This window comes from Colletotrichum navitas (assembly GCF_030913465.1).
Source record: "Colletotrichum navitas strain CBS 125086 chromosome Unknown LY79scaffold_16, whole genome shotgun sequence".
NCBI lineage: Eukaryota > Fungi > Ascomycota > Sordariomycetes > Glomerellales > Glomerellaceae > Colletotrichum > Colletotrichum navitas.
Window position 1 is genome coordinate 591,104 of NW_026850562.1, and position 24,958 is coordinate 616,061.

General features: G+C 50.1%; 6 protein-coding genes across 6 annotated transcripts; 2 read left to right on the forward strand and 4 right to left on the reverse strand.

Moving 5' to 3' along the window:
* Positions 1-1,127: 1,127 nt before the first annotated feature.
* On the reverse strand, positions 1,128-8,102 carry LY79DRAFT_628410 (uncharacterized protein; the record flags this gene model as incomplete). Its single annotated transcript, XM_060562139.1, has 5 exons — positions 1,128-3,168; positions 3,248-6,831; positions 6,898-7,008; positions 7,102-7,931; positions 8,000-8,102. The coding sequence occupies 5 exons, from the start codon at positions 8,100-8,102 to the stop codon at positions 1,128-1,130; spliced, it is 6,669 nt and encodes a 2,222-aa protein (XP_060416444.1).
* A 1,068-nt stretch (positions 8,103-9,170) lies between these two features.
* LY79DRAFT_628412 (geranylgeranyl pyrophosphate synthetase) lies at positions 9,171-10,547 on the forward strand (the record flags this gene model as incomplete). The annotated part of the gene is made up of 5 exons (XM_060562140.1): positions 9,171-9,322; positions 9,375-9,538; positions 9,600-9,701; positions 9,762-9,910; positions 9,970-10,547. The coding sequence occupies 5 exons, from the start codon at positions 9,174-9,176 to the stop codon at positions 10,291-10,293; spliced, it is 888 nt and encodes a 295-aa protein (XP_060416445.1). The 3' UTR covers positions 10,294-10,547.
* A 3,327-nt stretch (positions 10,548-13,874) lies between these two features.
* On the reverse strand, positions 13,875-15,584 carry LY79DRAFT_588756 (cytochrome P450; the record flags this gene model as incomplete). The annotated part of the gene is made up of 5 exons (XM_060560953.1): positions 13,875-14,785; positions 14,847-15,191; positions 15,266-15,335; positions 15,395-15,487; positions 15,543-15,584. The coding sequence occupies 5 exons, from the start codon at positions 15,582-15,584 to the stop codon at positions 13,875-13,877; spliced, it is 1,461 nt and encodes a 486-aa protein (XP_060416446.1).
* Positions 15,585-16,470: 886 nt separating this feature from the next.
* On the reverse strand, positions 16,471-18,322 carry LY79DRAFT_588757 (cytochrome P450; the record flags this gene model as incomplete). Its single annotated transcript, XM_060560954.1, has 6 exons — positions 16,471-16,871; positions 16,946-17,150; positions 17,287-17,690; positions 17,742-17,810; positions 17,867-17,963; positions 18,023-18,322. The coding sequence occupies 6 exons, from the start codon at positions 18,320-18,322 to the stop codon at positions 16,471-16,473; spliced, it is 1,476 nt and encodes a 491-aa protein (XP_060416447.1).
* Positions 18,323-18,876: 554 nt separating this feature from the next.
* Positions 18,877-22,006, forward strand: LY79DRAFT_681752 (ent-kaurene synthase; the record flags this gene model as incomplete). Its single annotated transcript, XM_060564573.1, has 4 exons — positions 18,877-19,689; positions 19,750-19,867; positions 19,929-20,215; positions 20,264-22,006. 4 exons carry the CDS (start codon positions 18,877-18,879, stop codon positions 21,917-21,919), a joined length of 2,874 nt encoding a protein of 957 aa, XP_060416448.1. The 3' UTR covers positions 21,920-22,006.
* Positions 21,805-23,285, reverse strand: LY79DRAFT_702134 (uncharacterized protein; the record flags this gene model as incomplete). Its single annotated transcript, XM_060564936.1, has 3 exons — positions 21,805-22,483; positions 22,560-22,791; positions 22,884-23,285. The coding sequence occupies 3 exons, from the start codon at positions 23,283-23,285 to the stop codon at positions 22,146-22,148; spliced, it is 972 nt and encodes a 323-aa protein (XP_060416449.1). The 3' UTR covers positions 21,805-22,145.
* Positions 23,286-24,958: the final 1,673 nt, after the last annotated feature.

Sequence of the window (24,958 nt, forward strand, 5' to 3'; positions counted from 1 at the left end):
ACACTCTTTATAACAGCAAAGGACACCAACAAGGCCTAGTAAGCCATCAATAGTATATAAAATAGGCTTAATTCTGACGCGCCTGTCCATACTATTAAGCTTTACCTTGACTCCCTAACTTTAGTACATTCAGTAGCTCAAGCGTTCCACTCCTAAAGCAACAGATTAGACGTCCTCATCTATAATACTAAGGTCCTAGGCACACCGCAGGGGAAAACAGAAGACAGCTTTAAGACTTAGTTTACAACTAACCACCTAGGCCATCTCCTCTTCTTCTAGCTGCTTAAGCCTACGCTCCTGGCATTATCTACGCCTAAGTTATACTCTTAGGTTATTTCTATATTATCTATAGCTTACTACCATAGTAATATCTGTCTAGATAATATAAACTTTAAAAAAGAGGAGTATAAGCCTTAGAATACGTACAGGCGTTCTAAGATAGCTAACATCCTTTTTATAAATGAAGTTAAGAGGCAATATAGTGCACAGGGACTACACGGTCTCTCCCTCCATCCAGGTTTCATTTACACAGGTCTTATGCAGCATCTTTCAGGCTCGTCCTTGGCTGAGTTTGAGAGCCTTGTGAGTAATGATGCGGCACGGAAGGTTATCAGCACTCCTGCTCAAGGAGCGGCCACGACCACCTACGCCGCGCTAAGCGCTGAGTGGGAGGGCCGCGGTGGGACGTATCTCGCTGACCTGGCCGATAAAGGGCACACCGGCGACTACACAGGACCTGCATCCTGGACCTACGACGAGAAGTTGCAAAAGGAGCTGTGGGAAAAGTCTAATCAACTTGTGGGGTTTGAGGACTGATAGTAGTGGCGCTGAGTCTGGGAGATATACTGTTGGCTGTTGTTGAATTTATTTGTCAGATCGTACGGAACACACACAATACACACATTTATCTTAGCAGAGCCGTGCCGTATCTTCAAAAATGATTGGGGTTATGAAAGGGCAACTGTAAAAGATGGTGGTTGCTACAGCTTCATCGTGGGTGACTTGACCTGTGACCGTTGGAGAATGTTCGGGAAAGCAAACGGCTCGGAAAAGAGAAAGGTTATGCACGAGAGACAACTGAAACCAATATAAATTACGTGGAGTTACATGAAATTCCATAACCGACATCAAGCCTCGTCACCCGCCTTTCCGCTGAACGCTTTGCTAGCCTTGGTTACGATCTCGGCCAATTGTGTGATTGGAACGTGAGCGAGAATGTCGTCAAGAGACACGTCGCTGCTGAGCTCCTTGATGACCCAGTTTCTCATCTCAATGGCCACTAATGAGTCGACACCGTAGGAGTAAAGCGGCCGAGTTACATCAATATCCTCGGTCGGCATCTGGAGCGACTTGGAGACCTTGGCAACGATACTGGAGACGACGATGTCGACGGCTTCGGCCAGCGACTTGGCCTGCGCCAGTCTGGCGACGGGCGAATCGACGGATGTGAGGGCGTCGTCTCGTTGCTGGCCATCATACTGCGCGATCAGGGAGAACTTTGGCTCATCCAGGTACCAAGGAAACACGCCGGCCAGGCTCGCGGCTTCGCCGGTCGCAAGGCCGGTGACGAGCTGCGGTTCCTTGGCAGCCCAGTCTTCGCCGACCTGTCTTGCGATCGCGAGCATCATGATCGCGTGGAATTCTTCTTCGAGTATGCCGAAGGGCTCGATCCAATTTGCCATATCGCCCACCGCGCCCTTGTCTGCCAAAACGCCAACGTCGCGCATTGCGCCGAGATCGATGCTGATTGCCTTGAGGCCCTGACGATGGCGGAAGTGCGCGAGTTCGTCCTGAAAACCACATCCGGCCGTGTAGTTTGCTTGCCCTCGGTTGCCCCAGATGCCGCAGTAGGAACTGAGCATCACGAAAAAGTCAAGGTCTTCTGGCATGTGCCTATGCAGGTTCCACGACCCTCGCACCTTGGGACCCAGGGATTGCTCCCATTGCGCGTGTGTCATTCTCTCGAACACGGCATCGCGCAGCACCATGGCTGCCTGGATGACGCCCTTGATTGGCGGCATGTCTCTGGTGCAGTCCTTTAGGGCTTCCTTGACTTCGGCTTCGTTTGCAACGTCACAGATGATGACTTTTACCCGCACGCCCGACGATTTGAGTTTCTGGACCAACGACTGGGCTTGTGGTGATGCAGCACCGGATAGGGACATAAAACAGAGATTCCGGGCGCCCTGAGAAACCAATAGATTCGATAGACTCCTCCCTAGGCCACCGAGTCCCCCGACGAGGACATAGGTTGCATCAGATGATAGTTTGGCGATATGGCGGATCGACTTGGCCACTCGGATGGACTCGTTGCCGTGACTTTCGAAACCCAGCACGATCTTGCCCCGATGCTTGCCGGCCTGCATCAACCGGAACGCGTTTTCGACCTGGGAAATATGGTAACACGTGACCGGCGTCACTGGCTTCAGTTCTCCGTGGCGAACGAGGGAGAAGACGGAGCTGAAGATGTCGGCAAGCATGTCTGGAGCGATCCTCTCCATCGATTCCAGGCTGAAGAAGCTGAAGGTCGCACTGCTGCCAAACGGCCTCATGTCCAGAGCGCTGTTGTTCAGTATGTCCTTCATGCCAACCTCGACAAAGGTGCCGAAAGGCGCCAAGCAGTGCCAGCTCTCGCCAAGAGCCTCTCCTGCGAGCGAGTTGAGCACGCAGTCGACGCCGCGGCCGTCCGTCGCCGCCATGATACCCTCTCGGAAGGACAAGTCTCTCGAGTTGAAGATGTGGTCGTCAGGCACTTCGTAATGCCTCGTCAAAAGCACCCGTTTCTCCGCCGAGCTGACGGTGGCGAAGACGTCCAGACCGAGATGCTTTGCAACCTGGATAGCAGCCTGTCCTACACCTCCGGCCGCTGAGTGGATTAGAACAGACTGTCCTGGCTTCAGGCGTGCGAGGTTTACCAGCGCGTGATATGCGGTACAGAAGATCAGGGGTAGCGAGGCAGCGTCCTGGTAAGTCATGTCGCCAATGTCCTGACACAGCTTGTCGCGAACCCGAAGACGCGTCCTGTGTGCGCCGGGTGCGAGACAGCATACATGGTCGCCCGACTCGAATCTCGTCACGGCAGCGCCCTTGCGTACCACTACGCCTGCCGCTTCATGTCCAATGTTGTCATCAGGGATCTCGCCCATGACAGTCAAGACGTCTCGGAGGCTACAGTACAAGTTAGCTAAAGTTCTCTTCTTTTTCTTCTTCTTAGTCTTCATTTTGCTTATTCCGTGCTGGCACTTACTTAAGACCGGTGGCTTTAATCTCAATTTCAACCTCGTCATCAGCCAACTCGACCCCTGCTAATTGGCCGACTGCCTCGAAACTGAGGGCGTCTAGACTTCCAATGGTTTGCGGTTTAAGCACGATATCGCTTGTGACGTCTTTCACTGCCACTGGCGCGACCTTCCTGCTCGCCATGTCGTAGATCTCGTCGTTCAGTTCCAAGCACTCCCGGACTCGACATACCTCAAGTCTCCCGTCTCGAAGTCGAAACTCGCTGTCGATAGATCCGTCGTTGTCGTGTTCCTCACTCACGAATCGAGATATGATAGACATGTCCGTCGCTGTTGTCTCCGATAACATGCCCCGAGTGCAATGCAGGGTTCGGAACGTCAGGTTGGGGATCTCGTTGCGGACGGTCCTCGCAAACCCAGTGACGAGTCCCGCTCCTGGCCCATCGCAGAACGTGATCCAGTGGATGTTCAAGGAATACAGAATGTATTGCTTGAGGCTCGCAAATTCTGCCGTGTCTGGTGTTTCGAGGAAAGGCTTGCCGAGCTCCAGAAAGACACACCGCTTCTTCTTCAGGTCAGACGGTACCTGTCCGAACTTGACTCTTTGCATACGGCCACCGTAACGCTTTGTCACATGGTCACACAGCTTGGCTATAAAAAGCTCCGCGGTAGGCTCCAGACCGTCAGGTTCGATAAGATATATGTCCTGACCACCACTGTCTGACGCCCCGTTCAGAACGGTTGCACGAGATTCTAGATGGGTATCCCCATTGACAGTACCATTGGCAGTACCATTGGCAGTACCATTGGCAGTACCATTGGCGACCTCTGACAAGAGTGGCTGCCATGACATCTCGAAACAGAGACCTTTCTTTCTCTGTTCAGCCGCTAGACCCTGGAGGGGTGTCCAGTTGACTCCTTGGATCGTCATTAGAGGCTCGTCTATATTCTCATCAAACGCCATGGCGTTCGAGCGCATTTCTTGCATTCCGTGTTTGTTGGCCACTGCGCAAGCGCGGAACCGTGTCCCTGCCTGGCATGGGAGCTTGGCGCTTACTGTGACCTCGTCCACCCGCCGCGGCACCATGCCGACCTCAAGACTCCCATTCTTGCCAATGGTGGCGGCGAAGAAGCACTGCATCAATCCGTCTAGGGTCGCGGGATGAACTATATGAGGTCTTTCGGGAACCGCCGGAGTGAAGTTTGAGCCTGACGTAGGAATGGTGATGGTGCACAACGATACGTCGTTCCCTCTTCGAATCTCGGAGAGAGTTCTGAACTTGGGGCCAAATTGAAGGCCTTTATCGTTGAGATGGTTATAGAGATAGTCCTGGTCCTGAACTTGTGTACATTGTTGCTCTATGCGTCCGAATTCTCGCTTGCACATGTCCTGATGCTGTGCATCGGTGACTTCACCAACGGCGGCTGACACTGGGCCGTCGTACTCAATTTTGATGAGGCCGTGGCAATTTAGACGGAAGTCCTGGTTTACTCCTCGAGATGAGACTGAGAACTCGAGCCAGCCAGTCGCCGGGAGCAGTGGACCGCCAGCCTTTCGTCTCACTGTGAGCGTAGTTTCCAGCTCGCCGTCGTCGGGAATCAGGGCAGCATTCCTGAGTTCGAAATCCCGGATTCTGAACTTCTGAACGGTCAGCTTTTGGTCCGAAAGCTGCCGCGCACCTTCAATGGCCATAGCGAGGAAGCCGGCAGCCGGGTAGCGAATGGCCGATTGGACTCGGTGGTGGTCGATCCAAGGCTCATCGCTGATGCGTAGGAAACCTCTCCAGATCCTCTCGGACGCAGACAGGCAGGGAAATGGTGCCCCTATCAGATCGCGTCGTGGCTGAGACCTCAATCGATGATCACGGTTCAGAGGCGGCTCGGCCCAATAGCTTCGTGTATGGTTCCACGCATATGTAGGCAGGTCAGTGACTGGACGACGAAGCGCGGTGGCGAGATTTGCATCCTTGTTGACAGCTTCGATATTGACGGGAACTCCCTGGGCAGCCAGTGCACCCGCACACTGCAACGCGGTATCGACGGCGTCCTTTCCGCGATAGAGGATTGACTGGTAATTAACGTCACTCAATCCGCAAGCCTTGAGGATTTGCGTAATCGGGCTCTTGAGACCGCAATGAGGACCGACCTCGAGGACAATATCCACTCCGGCTTTTGCGAGTTCGCTCATAGCTTCTGAAAATCGGACGGGGGAGACGACATTGGTGACCCAGTAATCCGTACTGCCAAGGCAGCACGGATCCACAACTTCTCCTGTCACGCTGGAATACATTGGGATCTTGCTGGTGGTGCCGTTTGAAATATATCGGATACCCTCGATGCCGCTGCGGAACTCCTCGGCGATCGGTTTCATATGGTGAGAGTGGTAGGCAGAGCTAACCGCCAAACGTCGCTGGAATAGACCTTGGGCCTTGAGTTGCTCTTGAATATCTTCGATGGCCGCAGTATCGCCGGAGAGCGTGACGCTTGATGGGGAGTTAATGCAAGCTGCAACGACCCGTCCCTTTGATGCTGCCTTGGCGATGTAGGTCTGGGCCTCATCCTCCGACAAACTCGCTGCCAGCATGGCTCCAGGAGGACCGGTCATGTTTTTGAGGACCTGGCTCTTGGCATACGCAATCCTCCATGCGTCTTCTCTAGATATGGCCCCAGCACAAAAGGCCCCAGCAATCTCCCCACTTGAGTGTCCAACTATCGATGAAGGTGTGATATTCCATGATGCCAGCAGCTCTATCAGAGCCACCTGCAAGGCGACGGTGAGTGGCTGCGCGTAGACAGGGTCGTTGATGTTGGATAGGCTGCTCTGGCGGAGCAGCTCCTCCAGTGCGGACCACGAACACCCCAGCTTCCTGGTGAAGTAGAGATCGGCGGCTTTAATGCTGTTGGCAAATACGTCGTACTGTAGTAGCTCGGATCCCATTCTCGCCCACTGGGCAGCCTGCCCAGTGAAGACGAATCCTATCCTTGTGAGACGGCTGCCATCATGCCGGAAGGACACGCAGTTGGGGTCCTGAAGAGATTCTGCCAACTGTTCTGCGGATCCGCCAACAGCATACGACATCCATGAGAGTTGGGATCGGCTTTGATTCAGGGTGAACGCCAACCGAGTTAGGTAGCCATCGTCCCTGGCAACCCGGTTTGACAAGTTTTCAACATGTTGTCGCAGACGCTGCTTTTGTCGTTTGATGCCTTCCTTATCCTGCGATGCTACCATATAAAGGCGTGGTCGGCTCAGAGTGTTTGCTGGACGTTCGGGGTGTGTTTCGATATCTTCATTCGATTCCCGGCGGTATCCATTCCTTAAGCCGGGGCGTCCAAGGTAGCTATCGGTGCTCTCTAGGACGACGTGTGCATTTGTACCTCCAGCACCGAATCCATTGACACTCAGGACCCGCGTCGTTGTAGTCGATGGCCATGGCAGAGGAGCTCGAGGGACCTCTAATTTCCATTTTCGAAACGGAATCTTCGAGTTCAACTCGTTGATGCCCGTGGTCGGTAGTATCGTATCCTTCTCTAACATTAAAACGCACTTGATGACGGATGACAGTCCCGCTACCGCCTCACCGTGTCCGATCTAATTTATCGTCAGCGTCATGGCATTGATACAGCTAGAGTCAGACGACTGGCTGAGCAAACTCACGTTGGGCTTGACTCCACCGATGTGAAGGGGGTCTCCTTCTTCACGCAGGATCCCAATTGTCTCGTAGATTGCCCCTAGTTCGATAGGGTCACCAGTTTTCGTGCCCGTCCCCTTTGCGAATTAGCTCAGCCGCTGTTGAATATTTGTGGTAGCAGTAGTGAAGTTCTGAGTGGTTTGGGTGGAGTGGGAGGGCGACTCGCTTACATGGGTCTCAAAGTATGATGCTTCACCGAGATCCAGACCGGCTTGCTTATACGTTGATCGTATCAAAGACACCTGCGCATCTTGACTCGGACGAGTTATGGACTTGGTCTTCCCGTCCTGGTTCAGACCAGTAGCACGAATGACTGCTCGAATCGAGTCGCCATCGCGGATTGCATCACTGGCTCGCTTGAGAACCAGTGCAGCGCATCCCTCTCCTCTTCCGTATCCGTCCGCCATCGAGTCAAAGGTCTTGCATTTGCCATCACTGGCGAGGAACCTTTGTCTAGAGAGGTGACAAGAGAAATCCGGGTTGAGCATCAAATTTACCCCGCCCACGAGTGCCGTTTCACACTCGCCGGTGCGGAGGCTTTGACAGGCCAGATGCATGGCGACCAGACTGGACGAGCAAGCCGTGTTGACCGTCATGCTGGGACCAGTAAGGTTGTAGAACCACGAAACGCGGCTCGAGACAAACTCGGTGGCAGAGCCAGTGTATGCATACTTGGGGGCAGCTTCCGGGTCCCTGGAGAAGCTTTCCTTCCACTCGGTGCCCATGACACCGACATAGCAGCCGGTCGGAGACGCTGATAGTTGATCCATCTTCATACCAGCATTCTCAAAAGCTTCGTAACTAACTTCGAGCATGAGCCGTTGTTGGGGGTCCATGGCCGCCGCCTCTTGCTGGCTAATATGAAAAAAGGTTGCGTCAAAGTCAGAATGGTCTTGATCAAGGAAATGACCACCCCGAGCCACGCAGATGTTGGGGCGGTCATCTGTTGCACCATAAAATCCGGCAGCATTCCATTGCTTGTTCGTTTCTGAGTAGGCCGCTAGATATTGCCCGCATTAGCCACCGTTATATGTTTGTGTTACGAAAGCTAACAAGACTGCGGCTTACAACGTCCGTTGAACATCAAGTCCCAAAACCTTTCGGGGCTCGATGCCTCGCCGGGGAGACGACATGATAGCCCTACGATGGCAATCGCATCATGCTCAGCCATCTTGCTGGTAAAATTGGTTCTGTTCCTCTTGCCGCCAAGTGTTATCCAACGGAGCGCCCGGCTAATGAATGTCACTTGGGAATCGGCTGCAAAATATAATATATCCTCGGCAACAGGTCGTCAGTCTGTAATCATTGACGTGCTTCACCGCCGCAACTAGTGACACAACTACAAAACTGTCGATTGTACATGGACCTCAACCCGTGCAGCCCATTGTGGAAACGGCCGAAGACTGCTAACGTGGCTCGGCTGTAACATTCCGAATCATGGAACAAGGTAACGCCTAGCACCCCAACCGGCCGGACTGTCCGGCCATGACGAATGAAGAACCCCGAGAGCTATGACTTAGTGCCCACTTATATCGGATATGGAATTTCATAGCTGCAGGATCAATTGCATTATGAACCTGTAACATCACTGGAAGCTGTGTTTAGAAATACCCCACTGACAACTCACCGAGCTTGATAATCTGATTTAGTATCCTTATCGTCGTGCTGGCATTGAAGACACCCCCCACAAAACCTGAACTCGCCTCGACCTTGCTTTCTTCCTCAGAGTCGAGTGTCAGTGCCTCCATAGCTCTTACAGTTTACCTTACTCCACGCCGGAAATTCCTCATAACAATCACCTCCTATTCACTACCATCATGTCCAGCGAGACCGAGCTTAAATGTAACATGGCCTCTTGTATTGGTACGTCTTGACCTGCATTACGGCGACTTCGCATTATCACATTATTATGTGTCTTAATCGGCCGTATACTGAACCTGCGGCAGACGGACACGAGGCTTTCGCGGATTCCCTAGCAAGTAACACGTCCGATGTATCATCAGAAGGCTGGTGCATCGGTAAGGAATTTGCTAGCGATGGCACCACCGCATCCACTCGGGCCAGCACAACTGATGGCAATGATCAAGATCACGATGGCAGCACCAAGCATTTCTCTAGGGATAGCCTAGTACCCAAGGAGGTACTGGATGTTGATTTCACCCAGTGTTCACTCATGGTAAAGTAGAGATCCAGCAACCTGCAACATCTTTCGAGAGTGATCTGCTAACGCTTACAGCCTGTGATGGCTCCGTTCGATTATGTGAGTTCTCTGCCGTCCAAGGGCGTGCGTGAACATGCCACCTTGGCTCTGAACGACTGGGTGAACACGACTCCTGAGAGCCTGGAGGTGGTCATCTCACTTGTGTCTGATATACACAACATGTCACTAATGTAAGAATCTGGAACTTTGCATTCTGACGTCAGATGGCTAACTAGAACTGAGGCTGGATGACGTGGAAGATAACTCTCCGCTCCGGCGCTCTGCACCATCGACCCACAACGTTTTTGGCATACCGCAGACGGTCAATTCGGCCACTTACATGGTCATTGACGTTATCGGACGCGCCTCAAAGCTTGAGAATCCCGAGCTCCTGGAGGTGGTGATCGGTAATATGCCATCATGCCTGGTTTACTTCCCCTGGCCTTAGACTGATCATGGTTCTGACAGATGAGATGAAGAGCCTGGTGGCTGGCCAAGGCCTTGATCTTTTTTGGACTTATGGAATGTGTCCACCTACGGTTGAAGAGTACCTTCAGATGGTCGATGGAAGTAAGTCAATTCACCGTGAGCTCGAAGTGCAACCGAGGCGGGGCTGACGCGGCAAGTTAGAAACCGGTGCCCTCTTCCGATTAATCGCCAGACTGCTGGTTGCTAGCAAAAGGGATCCGCGGCAAGTTCCTGATTTGAGAAAACTCATGACGCTGCTTGGGCGATATTTCCAGATCCGCGACGATTACATGAATCTCGTGTCAGACCAGGTAAGATGTTTTGTCCGAGTCATTTGGAGAGATCCTGAGCTGATTATGTTCTCCACAAGTACAACGACTCCAAGGGGACTTGCGAGGACTTGGACGAGGGTAAATATAGCTATATCATGATCCATGCGTTGCGCAATGCACAGCCGAAAACTCTAAACATTCTCCAAGGGTTGCTGCAACAGCGGAAAGTGGCGGGACGCGCGGGTCCCGGCCAAAAGGAACTGTTCCTTGAAATATTTCGAGAGACCGGATCCCTGCAGCACACTGCCGTGTTATTAAGGAATATAAGGATAGCGATAATCGCCGAAGTGGAAGTGGTGGAGCAGAGTACAGGTAGAACGAACGACAGATTAAGAATGCTTCTGGAAGCTCTTAATGTCTGAGCGGGCAAGTGTTGTTTGTCATGGGTGGTTTGTCGGCCTCATCGGCACAAATTCTGAAACTCGATTGCCCAGAAGGGTTTTGCCTGTTCCAGCAACATCAATGTTAGTAGCAGCTAGTGGAAGGGTTTACTAGGACCAGGAACGCAGGAATCGCTCTTAGAAACCAAAACACTTTTAAGAAAATAGAGATAGTTTGTCAACTCCTTGGCTTATCGGAGCAAAAGAAACCCCGATCCAGCTAACGATTGGTGAACTGCATCAAACGCTTGCTTGGATTGCTTCCAACTGGCTATATCCTTCATTTTAAGGTTGTGAGGTCCATTGGGCCAGTGTCGAATAAGTTGTTGTTTTTTACGTATGCGACGGCCGGCAGGCCGGCTGTAACGGCAGTACTTCTATCTCATTGAGTGCGAAGTGACCTCACATAACCAAAATGTGGGTCTCGGCAGATGATTAGCGACAGCTATTGGATAGCTGGTCTGGATTGCTGTAGTCTTATTGGTCTGAGGTTGTGCGAGGTCACTTCCCACTCAATGGGATACACTGGTCGTTGGCAATGGGACGGAACGCTCATCCGGCCGGCTGGGCAAACGCCAACCTAAAACGGAAGTAGGATGCGCTTCGGATAAGGGATATCCTTCCTACTCCCCTGGTACAATGATAATAGTGTTTTCATTGTCCCAGTATTTCGGGGATTTACTGAATCAAACCAGGAACCGGTCGACACATTGCGAGAGTGCTGGTCAAACAGCAAAGTATGGATACCAGAGTTTGAGACCCAGCGTTGTCGTCGCTAATAGAAAGCCAAGCAGCCAATTAAGCTGCAAGAGTTAAAGTAGATAGATGTATAGCTGAGACTGGCTTTAAATAAAGCGTCTTGGCTTATTGATGTTGATGTCGTTCTCATTAGGGCTGCAATTATGCATTAGAACAAAGGCTAAGCATTTTGATAATACACTAGATGGAAAGATGGTGTGATGATTGATGGATCAGCAGTCAGAGCCAACGTCAGGGGTTTATCCTTTGAGTGCGAGCAGACCTCGCTAACCTCTAGGTCCGAGCGCCATGTTTACCCCTCATTTTCGGAGATACATACGGATAACGATACGGATACACTGTTTACTAAGTAAGAATGCTCTTCTCCCACGCACCACACCACTATTAATTTTGATATTGCTAGCAAAGCTACTTAGAGCAGAATGTACTACCTTTAGTATGGCTAAACGGCTATATAAATAGAAGTACTGTAAAAATATTGGCTTGTCGGACTTAATGCTGTAAACGCATTGGCTCTACCCCGCAAAAGGGGTGAGTACGTAGTGAGGTCCGCTCGCACTCAAAGGGATAGTGCCTCTTTCTACAGGGTTACCTATAAACTCTATGGTTTGGCTGGTTAATAGCGTCAATACCCGGATAGCTCTATGCTGTTGAACATTATATTGTGCTGTACACTAGGGATAGCATCTTACACTGGGTTTCAATTTTTATTCTTTTACAGGCCGTGATCATTATCGTGTACCTGGCCATCTCACGAGGTATCGCCTTGTTTTTTTCCCTACATAGTATAAGCACGGGTACTCGGGGTTAGTTCTTTGCCGACTCAAAGTTAGTCGCACAAGGTTTGATGCGCACGCCCATCCAAACACTTATTATGACCAGTCCACCCAAGCTGACTCGTCTAACTATCGCGTAAGTCACATCAGTGTCCCATCTGGGTGGGTTAAAGCCGAGGGGTTTACAACGTAGACGTCGCATTACAACTTGTTGATCTTCCTTTAAGGTTTACCGCACATACTATGTACAAATATTTTGTTCCCAGTCATGCCTTGTATTTGTAACTGCCGGTTTAGTCCGTTTAGTCGGGGCCCACGGGAACCGAGTTCCATATACGGCATATATACTTCTTCTTAGAAACCATGTACCCTCTTGTCTTTCCTCATTCCCGTCGTCTCAAGGTTGCGAAACTATCGTGGATGCGCACTGATCAATTCCCGGTGGCTCTTGTAAAGTCGAAATGTTCAGTACACTCAAGTGTCCCAGTGGAGCAAGCGGATATATTGTTGAACCCTCCGAGCCACCCTTCAACAAGCGACAAAAAATACTCGCGCGTGTGGCATGCGGCTACTGCCGGGAGAAAAAGGTATACCTAGCCAACTCGAATTTCGCATCCGCGTTGAAGACGCTAACAGCTCACAGCTGAAATGTTCAGGAGAGCCAGATGGCTGCCAACGATGTTTAGCCAGGAATATCGAATGCACGTACCTTAGCGCAAGGGCTATCTCGGCCTCCCACAGTCGACAGTCTTCTTCAGCCGCCCTACCTACTCCGAGCGACACAACATATCTTTCAACATTGACACCAGCTACGGCCGAAAGACCGTCAGAGGTCGAAATGATGTGGGGTGAAGATGATGTTTGGAACTACACGGCTGATTTTGACGAAGTGCAATGGCCAGACCCCGTTGCCTTTGACAGCACGGATATTGTTGCCATAGATAGTATGTTAGTGTCAATTTCAGTCCGAAACACACGCTTACCTATGACGACACAGATCTGGGCTACGCCAACACCTGCACGACTGACTTTTCGACGTCTAGTGGATCATCTTCCACAGTTCAATCCACAAGCAGTAGGGCGGCCAGAAGTACATCCGATTGTAGCACACCATCAACGTTGCTGTCGGAACCTACGACCAGCTCTTGCGACTGTATTAATCTGTTGTTGCTCCAAAATGAGAAGCTTAGCGTCACGCTGTTTACCAGCCGGGACGAGAGGAAATCACCTCCAGTGAATATCTTCACCGATGGAATATGGCGGTGCCAGAAAGGCACCATGGCCAGCTGCGAGACATTACTTAACTGCGGCTCTTGTGCCTCCCGGTCTGAACGGGTCATCTTGGTGATAAGGATGTGCCATATGATAATGGCTAGCATCGAGAATATACACCTGCAGTTAACCAGTGATGCTCAGCCGGAAGATGACATTCGATTAGAGGGGAGACTAGGCAGAAACACTAGCATCCGAGATGGAAGGGTGGGAGGCCTGACGGGGAGTGGCGAGCAGCACGGATCACGTTCACAATTGTTACGCCAGTGGGATCTCGACGACGATGAGCTGCATATAGTACAGGGTCTGCTGAACTCGAGAGTCAAACGACTCGGTTCCCTCTTAACCAAGATAAGACAGATCACTGTTGCGCAGCATTGGCCCGACTGCGAGATCATGAATGAGAGCATACGTAAGAGACACAGGTTTGTCTCCACAAACATAGCAGGGGGTTGGTCATAATACCTGCAGCAATACAGAACTACACTAGGTACAGAAATAGTGTACAGAACTATACTAGATAAAGAACATTCAGTGCTAGAAAATATCCATAAACATGTCAAAAGTAAGCGTTATTATCATAGGTACACAAATATTATGAGTGAGAAGTGACCTCGCACAACCTCAGACCAATAAGACTACAGCAATCCAGGCCAACTATCCAATAGCTGTCACTAATCATTTGCAGAGACCCAATTCTGGGTTATGTGAGGTCACTTCGCACTCAATGGGATAAATTATCTAATAATCTACTTACTATGTTCTGGGTTTAAATGTTACATTGAGCGCAGGTCTCTTCCAGAATACGTGCAGACGAGATCTTCCAAACCAGTCCATATCCTTGTCTACCAGCTCCCAATCATATTTCCAGCACATTTTAGCGAGAACGAGCCGCATTTCCATATACGCTAGGTTAATACCCAAGCATGCGCGCGGCCCCAGCGAGAACGGCCGCGATGCCTCCTTCACATCCCCAAAGCCATCTCCAACCCAGCGTTCAGGCTTGAAACAATCGGGCTCCTTCCAGTAACGGGGGTCGCGTGCTATCGGGAAAGGCTCGGCGCTCACGGTGACGCCTTCAGGCACGTAATGCCCATCAACAACAGCGCCTGGAGAAAAGCGCGGGAGACCAAAAGCCGCGGGTGGTGCCATCCGTAGACTCTCTTCGATAACACCGTTCAGATAGGGCAGCGCCGCTAGCGCATCTGCACTGATGTCGTCCAGAGAGGGAAAAGTTGACCGCACTTCATCCTTTAGATGGGCTAGAGTGTCGGGGTTCTTCAACAAGAGGTAGCTGGTGGCAGCGAGAAAGGAGGCCGTGGTTTCGGAACCGGCCACGATCAAGATGCTCGCCTGGCTCTGCAACTCTGGCTCAGATATGCCTGCCTCATCGGTGTGGCGGAGCAGATGCGAGAAGAAGTCCGCCCGGCCTGTATCGCCTTGCTTCACGCGGTTGGAAGCCATCTCGCGACTCAGCTCGTTATGCTGTCTAAACTTTGCGAGGAAGCCTCTGGGGAGCACAAAGGGCAAAATCAAGTTCAAGACCGGGAGCTGCCGACGCATAGACGCCAGCTGGCTTGCGTAAGCGGCCTCGAAGATGAGAGAAATCCAAAAATGTGTCTTGCCGCTGGCAACGGCATTGAATGGCTTGCCGAACGCAAGATCGGCTGTAAAAACACTGTGTCAGCCTGCAATGGGATGGTGCACAAATGGCGTCGTCAAACATACATATAACGTCAAACGTGAGCCAGACGAAAGCTTCGACCAGGTCGACTCCCGGTCCTGACGGATGGCCCAACTTTCCAAGTTGCTCCAATAAAGTATCAACATACTGGTTTACCCACTGTTCTTGTTCACGGAGCGATTGCTGGCTAAACCCGCGGGACAACATCTTTCGCTGCCTTGCATGCTCTGCAGGGTCTTTGACTGTCGCAATTCCCTCCTCCTCGCCTGCATTGAAGAAATCCGTTTTGACAAACGTCTTCTTCCCCTGATACGCATGACCGTATATGTCTTTGTACGCTTCAACATTGAAGAACAAAAGCTCTTCCGGTGCCACCCGCACCACAGGTCCTTGGAGTAGCGTCAGCATAAGTACTACCCGCCCTGGTTGCATCCATTCGGATGACGAGGTACAATGAACTGACCATACTTATCATGAAGTTCTGTGACGACCAATGGCCATTGGCCGCTTGCCCAAGACCACGCGCGCCAAACCTTCAAATCAAGTTGGCTTTCAGAGTCGCTTCAAAAATACGCAGTGTCATTTTACTTACATAGGATACGGCAGCAACTTTTGGTCCAGGATACTTGGACAGCGGATGAAAGTACAGCAGATAAATGCTCCTTGCAATGAAAAATAATAGATACTAGTTGCACACACTTTAGCAATTGTAGATGAGGGAATTCAACAGTATAACGTACAGTGGCTGCCGCTGCTGCGACGACATGATAGGCTGACGGCATTGTCTACTGGATGGATTCCTCTGTAGATGTGTTTGTAAACTCAAGGTGTGGTCACACGTTATTTGTGATGACAGACGGAATAAAGCTTTATGGCAGGGCTTGATGCAGTTGCACAAGTATGGCCATTTCGTGCGTACTCTAATTACCATGCGAAGAGGCCCGCATTTTCCGGTTATCTAGTCGAGAAAAAAGAGATTCCGGGCATCAACTCAATAGCTAGCCAGGGATTGTCTCGGTTACCGTAAAGGGGCTTCCGAGTGAAGACTTGACTCGGACGGCTTGACTGAGCTGGGCCGGCTAGGAGACCCACCTCACCCCAGCCCAATACTCCTGAGTATTTTTGGTCTTACTATCTAAAACGTAGGCTGTTTGTGTCAAATGTGACAAAAGAAGTCGGAGCTCCTTGAATGTTAAGCATGCTTCATATTCTAGTAAGCCAGCCCTCTTAAGTTTGATTGGTGTGATGTGTAGAAACATGTATGGTCTTTCTGCATTGCCCTGTTGCCGCGCAAAGTATGTAGCCTCTGGGGTAAAATGCATGTGTCATTGGATTTTCCTAAGTTAGAGCCAGTGACACAATCCTCCTGGCACTCGTTCTAGACCTGACAGGGCGAGCGGGCAGTGGTGAGTTGAAGGGCAACAACACGAGAGCCCTGTGAAGAGACGCAATAATAAGATCGTAAAGAGTATTAGCAGGCAACGCGCGCGTCATGACACAACAAGTAAGCGATAAACAAATAGCACAAGAAAAAAAAGGCATTGGTCTGTGTATTTCATACATAGCTAACCCTTCTTCAGAGACTTGTTCCTAGAGAGGGAAACTATAACCCCTACAGGCTATAGCCTCTAACTCTACCTTCTATCTTCTTTCCTATGCATTCCTTTCTTAGATGTTTACAGGTTTAGCCCTTTTACGCACCAACAGACGAAGTTGTGGGTCCACCCGAAGTGTACCGCCCCATTCTTGGTGTTTGATCGGGCGTGATGGATCAGCTAATTTCCATTCATACTTGAGCAGTAAATGCGACAGCATGGCCTTGATCACGTTGGACGCGAAGAACCTCCCGGGGCAAGCATGCTGGCCGTAGCCGAAACCCATATGATCCACGCTCACCCCCACCAACTGCGCATAGTTCTGTTTCGTTGGGTCATTCTGGCGAATGCGCAACCACCGGTAGCCGTCGAACTTTTCGGCGTTATCGAAAACCGCAGAATCCCACATCCTCAAGGCGGAAACCGACAGCATACTAGACTTGGGAAAGAAGGTCCCGTCCGACAACGTCATGTCTTTCGTCACAAGGCGGCGCATCGTAACTGCAGCAGTGAGCGCAATGCCAAGAGATATCCCCGTGGACACTTACAAAGATCTGTAGGTTTCAGTCGGTGACTTTCCTTCAGAACGCTATCCATCAGTTCCAACTTCAATAGTGCGTTGTGCGTCCATCCGTAGCGGGGGATAGTCGCCCTGATCTCCTCGCAAAGAGGCTCGATATATTCGGGGTGGAGCGCAAGCTGCAGCATGGTCTGTGTCAGGAGATCTGCCGTGGAATGGTTTGCTCCAACAGCCTATTGAAGAATTGGGAGTCAGTCGTGAATTATATCCGTAACATATATACCCCACTGAATAGGAAAAGCCTCAGGCGGAACCTGGACCTCACTTTCAACTTGGCAACAAGGGATAGCGGCCCATGCCAGCACATACCAAAAACAGCTGTGCTGCAACCGGATCAAACTCAAGCTCACCGCCATTAGAAGCTTGCTCGAACCATTCCGGGGCGGCGTTGAAATCTGCTGTCGGCTTGCCCTGGGCAACAAGCTGCTGTATGGATTGACGCCGCTTGTCGAGTACAGGCTCTATGATGTTCTTGGCCCTTTTCAGCACGGAGCGTGTGTATATACAGGACGGAAGGAACCAGTGCACGATCGGTCGGAGAATTGCGGGCCACGCACGAAGCTTATCGGCGGCAAAGAAGATGGCTCCTGTGTATTCGCAGCTGGTTTTCACCCAGTTCATGTCCCGGCAGGCCCCTTCGCCAAGAAAGATGCGGGCGGTGGCGCGCGTAGTGAGCAGCATGTTGAGCTCTCCGGGCGCGATCTCCTGCCAGTCTGTCGTTTGGTGTGAGTCTCGTATAAACCCCAGAACTGATTTGATCTTACCTTTGCTATCCGGGTATAGATCTTCTAAAGCGACGATGACTTCCTCGGCTACTGGTTGCGTAATGGTTGCTAAATTGAGAGTCAAAAATATCAATCTCGGAATTGAGGTTTAGACTGATGCTTACCCAGGCTACGCGTCATGTAAGTGCTGACGACTTTGGCACTGATTGGCTTGGTCCCTTGCAGAAAGGCATCGAAACCAGGTATGCCCCCATGGAATTTCTGCCATGACACACATTCAGTTACAACGTCGCTGGACAGGAATGAGGGAGAAACAGTACAATGTAGTTGAGGGTGGCGAAGTTCAGCTCAGGCTTATCGCGGAGCTCCTGGCCATACTTTGGCGGGAGAATGGTGAAAGGCCCGGTATCGGCCGTCACGTTGACTGGCTGATCCCCATTCTTGGCCAACCAGTTTCGCACCAAGTCGATGCCAGCAGTGTCGAATGGTTCCCTCTTCTTGTTTATTAAAGGGAAGTTGGCGGTTTTGGGTCTTTCAAGTGAAAACCATACGACCAGAGCGAGGAGTGCAGTCGACAGATATGGCACGAGACCAAGGTCAAGCGTGATCGGTAAAGACATTGTATCACCTAAGAAGTCTGTGTTCAGTGGCGCTTTTCTGGAAGCAGATATTCAGGTAGAAAGGATTGTTCTTCAATATGCGGGGTTAACGATTGAAATCGGACGTCCAAGTGAATTTGTTATAACCTACCCAACCAAGCGTTTGAGAACAGGTATATAGACAATTACTGTAGAGTCTTATCCACAAGTGTATGCGACAGGGAGCGAATAGTTGTCAATGATACCTAAGTCATGGCCAGGCCAAGTTGACACGTGCACAGACATATCGGACTGCTCCTTATGTTCCTCCGAGGAAACTAAAACACATGAACTCGCAGTTCCCGAATCAGCTAGCCCGGAAGACTCGACTCGGCACCCGACTGTGCTTTTGCTTCATGTATTCGGGTCTTTATTATTACGATGGAATATCTTGACACTACTGGTGACATAATAATACTCCCACAGCCAGATAACTTTTTTCTGTTTCACCATCAAACATATACCAACAGTGGCCGACTGGAGCGTGTTACTGCGATCGAACCCTAACCCTATTTCTAGATTCGACGAAGATCATAATGCAACTCAAGATACCGAACAGTAGCCTGCTCAACCATGAAGCAGTACTGTTACTCAAAGATGCGTTGAAAAGCTTCGACGAGTTTTATGGGGCCGGGGCAATGAGTTGTGCCATTTATGACACCGCCTGGGTGTCCATGGTCACCAAGCCAGATACCGGAGCAAGAATATGGCTCTTCCCGGAGAGTTTTCGAGTCCTCATGGAAGAGCAAAATACCGACGGAAGCTGGAGTTCCGCAGCGTCTCAGATTGATGGCATACTCAACACAGCGGCCGGTCTCCTCAGTCTTGTACGACATGCCGCGGAGCCACTCCAAATCGCCATTTCTGGAGAAGACTTGGTGGGACGTATTGAACTCGCCACAGCGTCCCTGAAACATCAGTTGGATGCTTGGGATGTATCTCTAACTCTACACGTGGGCTATGAGATTATCCTACCGTCGTTGCTCCGGTTGTTAAAGGAGGCAGGGGTGGAAATAGGTCAATGGCGCGGGGAAGATGAGTTGATGGCCGTCCATGCTGCCAAAATGTCACGGTTCAAACCCGAGTTTCTATACGGCAAGACGCAGTTGACAGCGCTCCATTCGCTCGAGTCATTTGTCGGCCTCATTGACTTTGACAAGGTCACGCATCACAGATATCACGGTGCCATAATGTCGTCGCCATCTGCAACCGCGGCTTTTCTGATGAATCTGTCAGCGTGGGACGATGAAGCAGAACAATATCTCAGAAATGTTGTGGCTCGGGGACCCGGCAACGGTCGCGGCGGTGTTCCAAGTGCTTTCCCTTCCACCAACTTTGAGTACACGTGGGTAAGAAATCCTAGGCGTCGGGGTGGCCAGGTTGGATTAGCTTGCTAAAACAATGTGCAGATACTCTCCACCCTAATCCAGGCCGGGTTCACAGCAGATGATTTGAAGTCCCCCGAGCTGGAGAAAATGGCCTCCATAATATACCGATCCTTAAAGGAGAGTGGAACCATAGGCTTCTGTGAGTTGAAAACATCTTGGACACTGCTGATCACGTATTATTGATGCTAACAGACGTGCAGCGCCTGGTATCGAGGCCGACGTCGACGACACAGCCAAAGCCTTGATTTGCCTAGGTTCGCTTGGTTACAGCACCCCAATAGACGGCATGATCAAGGCCTTTGAATGCGAAACCCACTTCCAGACATATCCCAAAGAGAGGGATCCAAGCTTCAGCGCCAACTGCAACGCTCTTCTTGCTCTGTTGTGCCAAGCAGACCTGTCGAGTTTCTCGGCCCAGATCCTGAAGGTGGTCCGATTCCTGTCCGAGACCTGGTGGAATACCGATGGTCCTATCAAAGACAAATGGGTGAGTCGTTTTTCCAACATTCATGTTCCTGTTCGCTAACCCAGTCAGAATTTGTGTCACTTATATCCTACAATGCTTATGACCGAGGCGTTTATCAGACTGCTAGCGATCATTGATGAAGGGCGCTTGCCTTCGGATTTCCTCGCCGAAGAGTTGAGGTCCAAGGTTGCCATTGCCGTTTTTCAGGCAGGCTTACGGACCATGACTGAGCAGAAAGAGGACGGATCCTGGAGCCAGTCGGTCGAACAAACTTCGTACGCTGTCTTGATCCTATCAGAATCGCGCAGGCTACGACACTTTGAATTCATACAGTCAGACATTTCGGACTCAATTAAGAGAGCAACTTACTTTCTTCAAGACGCAGTCATCGCACCGGACCTTCTCTGGATCGAAAAGGTCACGTATTCGTCCCTTCTCCTGACCAAGTCATACAGACTAGCTGCTCTAAAAGCAGCGATTACCTCGCCTAAAATCGTTGGACGCGGCATTCCATTGGACATCACAGAACGAAAGATCTCGGGGTACCACCAAATGTACAACAAGACGCCCATGTTCTCATCCACACCTGCATGGCTGATCCGCGCATCACTCATCGAAGGCAGTCTCTTCTTGCCCCTGCTCAGGACACGTCACCTGGAGATATTTCCCCGGAGGGACATGGAGGAGGACAAATACTTTGAGATCGTGCCTTTTACATGGACTGGCTGCACTAACCGAAGAGCTGCCTTCTCATCGCCTGCTTTCTTATATGACATGATGAGGATCGCCATCCTCGACTATCAGGCTGACGAGTTCATGGAGGCCGTAGCTGGATCCTGGTTCTCCGATAACTTGCCGAAGCTCGTCGAGATTATCGAAGATCTTTTCAGAGTGCCACGGGACGTCAACGGTATCAAGGCAGTGAATGGGACGGAAAACGGGGTAACCAAGCCCATTGACACAAACGTATCCGCCACGGATGGAGAGACCGCAGAGTACGTCGATGCCCGAGAGTGCATGCGTCGATTCGTCAAACACGTGATGGAGCACCCCTCAGTCGTGGCGGCGAGCTTGGAGGACAAGGAGAACCTGCGTCGCGAGTTCCGGCTGTACTTCCTGGCCCAGGTGGACCAGATCAAGCACAACCAGCGGTTCGGCGCCCAGGACCAGCAACAGCGATACCTGTCTCCACAAACTTCCTTTTTCCAATGGGTCAAGGAAACGGCGGCACGTCACGTCGCGTGCCCGTTTACTTATGCGTGGGCACTGTGCGTGGTGCCGTACGCGGTAGGGAACATGAGCAGGTCGCAGGACGGGCCGTCCGATTACTTCACCACGGCCGAGGAGAAGTACTACGCCGCAGACATGTGCCTTCACCTGGCGACCATGTGCCGCATGTACAATGATCACGGATCAGCGGTGCGCGACGGCCTGGAGAAGAACGTCAACTCGCTGCACTTCCCCGAGTTCGCTCGGACGCAGGGCGGCTCGCCGCCCAAGGATGCACTTTTCAAGTTGGCCGAGTACGAGAGGAGCTGCTGGCAGACGGCGCTCGCGCGGTTGGAGGCAGCGCCCGCTCTAGAGCCGAACTTTTCGGTCCGAAGAATCAAGGAGCGAAGGATGGCTGTCTTGCGTACATTCATGGATACTGTTGATCTATACGGGCAGATATATGTTGTCAAGGATATTGCGAGCCGTATGGTTCCAGCTCAGCCTCTGCAGTAGTCACGAGGTAAATACATTGCCTCATTAGTTTGGCTAGATTTACCTAGAGAATGCCGAGGGGCGTAATAGAGAATGTGTCAGAACAATAAGTGGCACGCCGCGCAACTGATAGCGAGCGGACCCTCATTAACATGGAATTTAAGGGGCCCTGCTCTGCACTCGTCCTCTGATTATCATGACGAATCAGATGTTCCACACAGGGATGAGGGTCGCCGGTATTAGGCGCTCAACAGCACCAGCCGTAGGTTCCGGTGTTCCTGTAGCCCTTGTTGATCATAAGCCAAAAGGTGGCGTGCCACGAACCCTTGTTGTCGATAGGCCGGCAGGCGAAGCGGTTGGTCTCGCTGCTCCTGTCGATGTGGAACTTGAGCATATTTGCAAGGCACCCGGGGTTCGCGGTTGTCGTCGCGGTCGTGCGCCGCACGATATGAAGGTTGATCGTGCAGGAGTCTGTCTGACGCTTCTCGACAGCTTCTTCGGTCGTCAAGTTGGAAAAATCTAGGGATGATTCCAGCGTCGTGTCGATGTTGGGTGCTGTGAAGAAGGTTCTGGTTGCCTTGTAATCTGTATCGTCCCGTGTTAGTAAGCAAGGTATCCTCTGGAGAAATGAACGAACTTGGTAAGAAGATTCGAGGCTTACAGATGGTGTTTTCACGTTCGCTGAATACATAGTCGTGAAGACTCTCGGTTTCCTCGCCTTCACCGAGAGAGGCCGCCTTTAATTGGGGGGTCGCATCGGGCTCGGCATTCTCGTTGAGGATGTAGGGAAGAGAAAAGTGGTAGTCGACAGCGTCCTCGGCGCGTTTGAGTTCAGTACCGTCTCGCCAGGTGTTACGGAGGTCTCTTCCTGCTTTGATCGCTTCGGAGATGGACTGTTGTAAAGAAAAGCAAAAGCCGCCACATGTTGGCCAGATGCCCTCGAACACATCTACATGCCTCAAGCCTCCAAGATATGGGAGCTTACCACCAGCCACGACCTTATACCCTCGGGGGAGTACCAAATGAGCAAAACACCCCCGGCTCCCCAGAACCACCAGCGGGAGGGCACATTGTCGCAAACCATGCGCGTGATGCCCGTCAGATCGGAGCACACGTCTTCGTTTTGACGGGTGGCGAGACCCCTGCCCGCCACCGGTGTCGTTGGAACGCCCAGGTCCTCGACGATCGTAGCCAGGGTTTCATACTCGGTCACGTCTTCGTAGACAGAGTTCTCCATGTACCCGGGGCCGAGAACGGCGTACAGCTCGTCAAGGCTCTGGAGATCTCCGAGCTCGATGTTGTTGCCATTGTCCAGCGATCGGGCGGCCAGGTAGTCAGCCGTGCTGAAGGCCACATACAGACTGAGAATGGAGAGGAGGAGCTTCATTTTGAAGGGAGCGGCTTGGAGGTGAATGAGGCAATGAGGTAGTAGACCACGAGAGTTCTTCGAAGATGGTGAGAGACTTTCCCCCCTCCCCTTTTCTTCTGCGAACAACGACGGATTTTATAGCTGACTACGGCTACTTTCATTGTCTTGAAGATGCCTTCAGGTCTTACTGAAGTTTGTCATCAGCATGTTCAAGTAGGCGGTTCCAGCTCAGCCAAGTATTGGTTCGGTGCAGGCCGAGTTCTGCCTCATACCTGCATACGTTTGGAACTCGGGCTTGGAACTTGGGTTTGGAACTTTGGTTTAGATATCGACTTGACGACCTTCCCGATGTGGATTACAACCTTGTGTCAATCATGGAGATAGCAGTGTAGAGTGGATAGAGGTGACATCAAACCATTCGACTCACAACCAGGACGTCGCATGTTTAACCATCCAGCCCAAAGCCAAGCAGCAGGCCATTCCAAAGGTCCCAAGCAGCATGATCCAATGAAAACTGTTGGCATATGGGTGATGCGGCCGGAGGCGGTGGGTCACGTGACACACCGCCTACTGGCAGAATCCCCCACCTTTGCCTATACGCAAGGGTGCTACTACACTTGTGCTCCTACTTTACCTTGTTAACTAGTTAACTATTAATAACTATAAATTTAACTACCTTTTCTTAACCTTTATAATATTATAAGATATAGGATCCTATTAATTAACTAGTAAAAACTAATATTAATTAATAGTTAATTATTACTAATAACTAGTAATTAATAAGGCTTACTATTATAAGAGTTTACTTAGCCTACTATAACCTAGTAGACTACTAACTAAGTTAAGTATTATTAAGGCTACTTTACCTCTATAAGAAACACTATAGTGTCTATTATACTATTAGAACCCCTTTAATAAGCAAGAACCTCTTCTATGCTAACTATAGTGCTATTAAGAAGAGACACTTAAGTAATAATAATTATTACTATATTTAACTTTTTTCTTTATCTTTATATTTACCCCTTTAGAAATCTATTTTTATTTACCTTATATATATAAAACTAACTTAGCACTATTTAGACTTATAAGTGTAAGTTATATTAAGAAAAAACTTACTACTTAATTACTACTATAAAAGTTATATAGTAATTACTACTAATTAACTTTAATAACTAACCTTATAATAAGTTAATCTAGTAGTACCTTATACCCTAAGGTACCTACCTTTATAGTAAGATATATTAACTATAAGAAGTATAGCTAAGAAATCCTTTTTAATAAGTAAGACCTTTTTACTATTTACTCTTACTTTACTTATTATATAGCTAAATAGGCTAAGTGTACCCTTATAGGTTATAAGCTTTAAAGGGACTTTTAATATTACTTTAATAGATAAGATAAAGCCCTCTTTAGTGCTACTAGTAAAACACTACTATTAATTTTTTATAACTTCCTTCTTAATTAAAGTATCTTTATACCTAAAGACTATTAATAAATTACCTTATACCTTATTACTATTATTAATAATAATAAGTTTTATATTTAAATAAATAAAGAAGTTAAAAAGGTATAATATAAGTTAGTAATATTTAATAGGCTTATTAAAATATATAATAGCTTTCTAAATAATATCTAATATAGTTATATTAGCCTAGAGTAGCATAAGTAAAAACAGTAATAGTAACCTATTA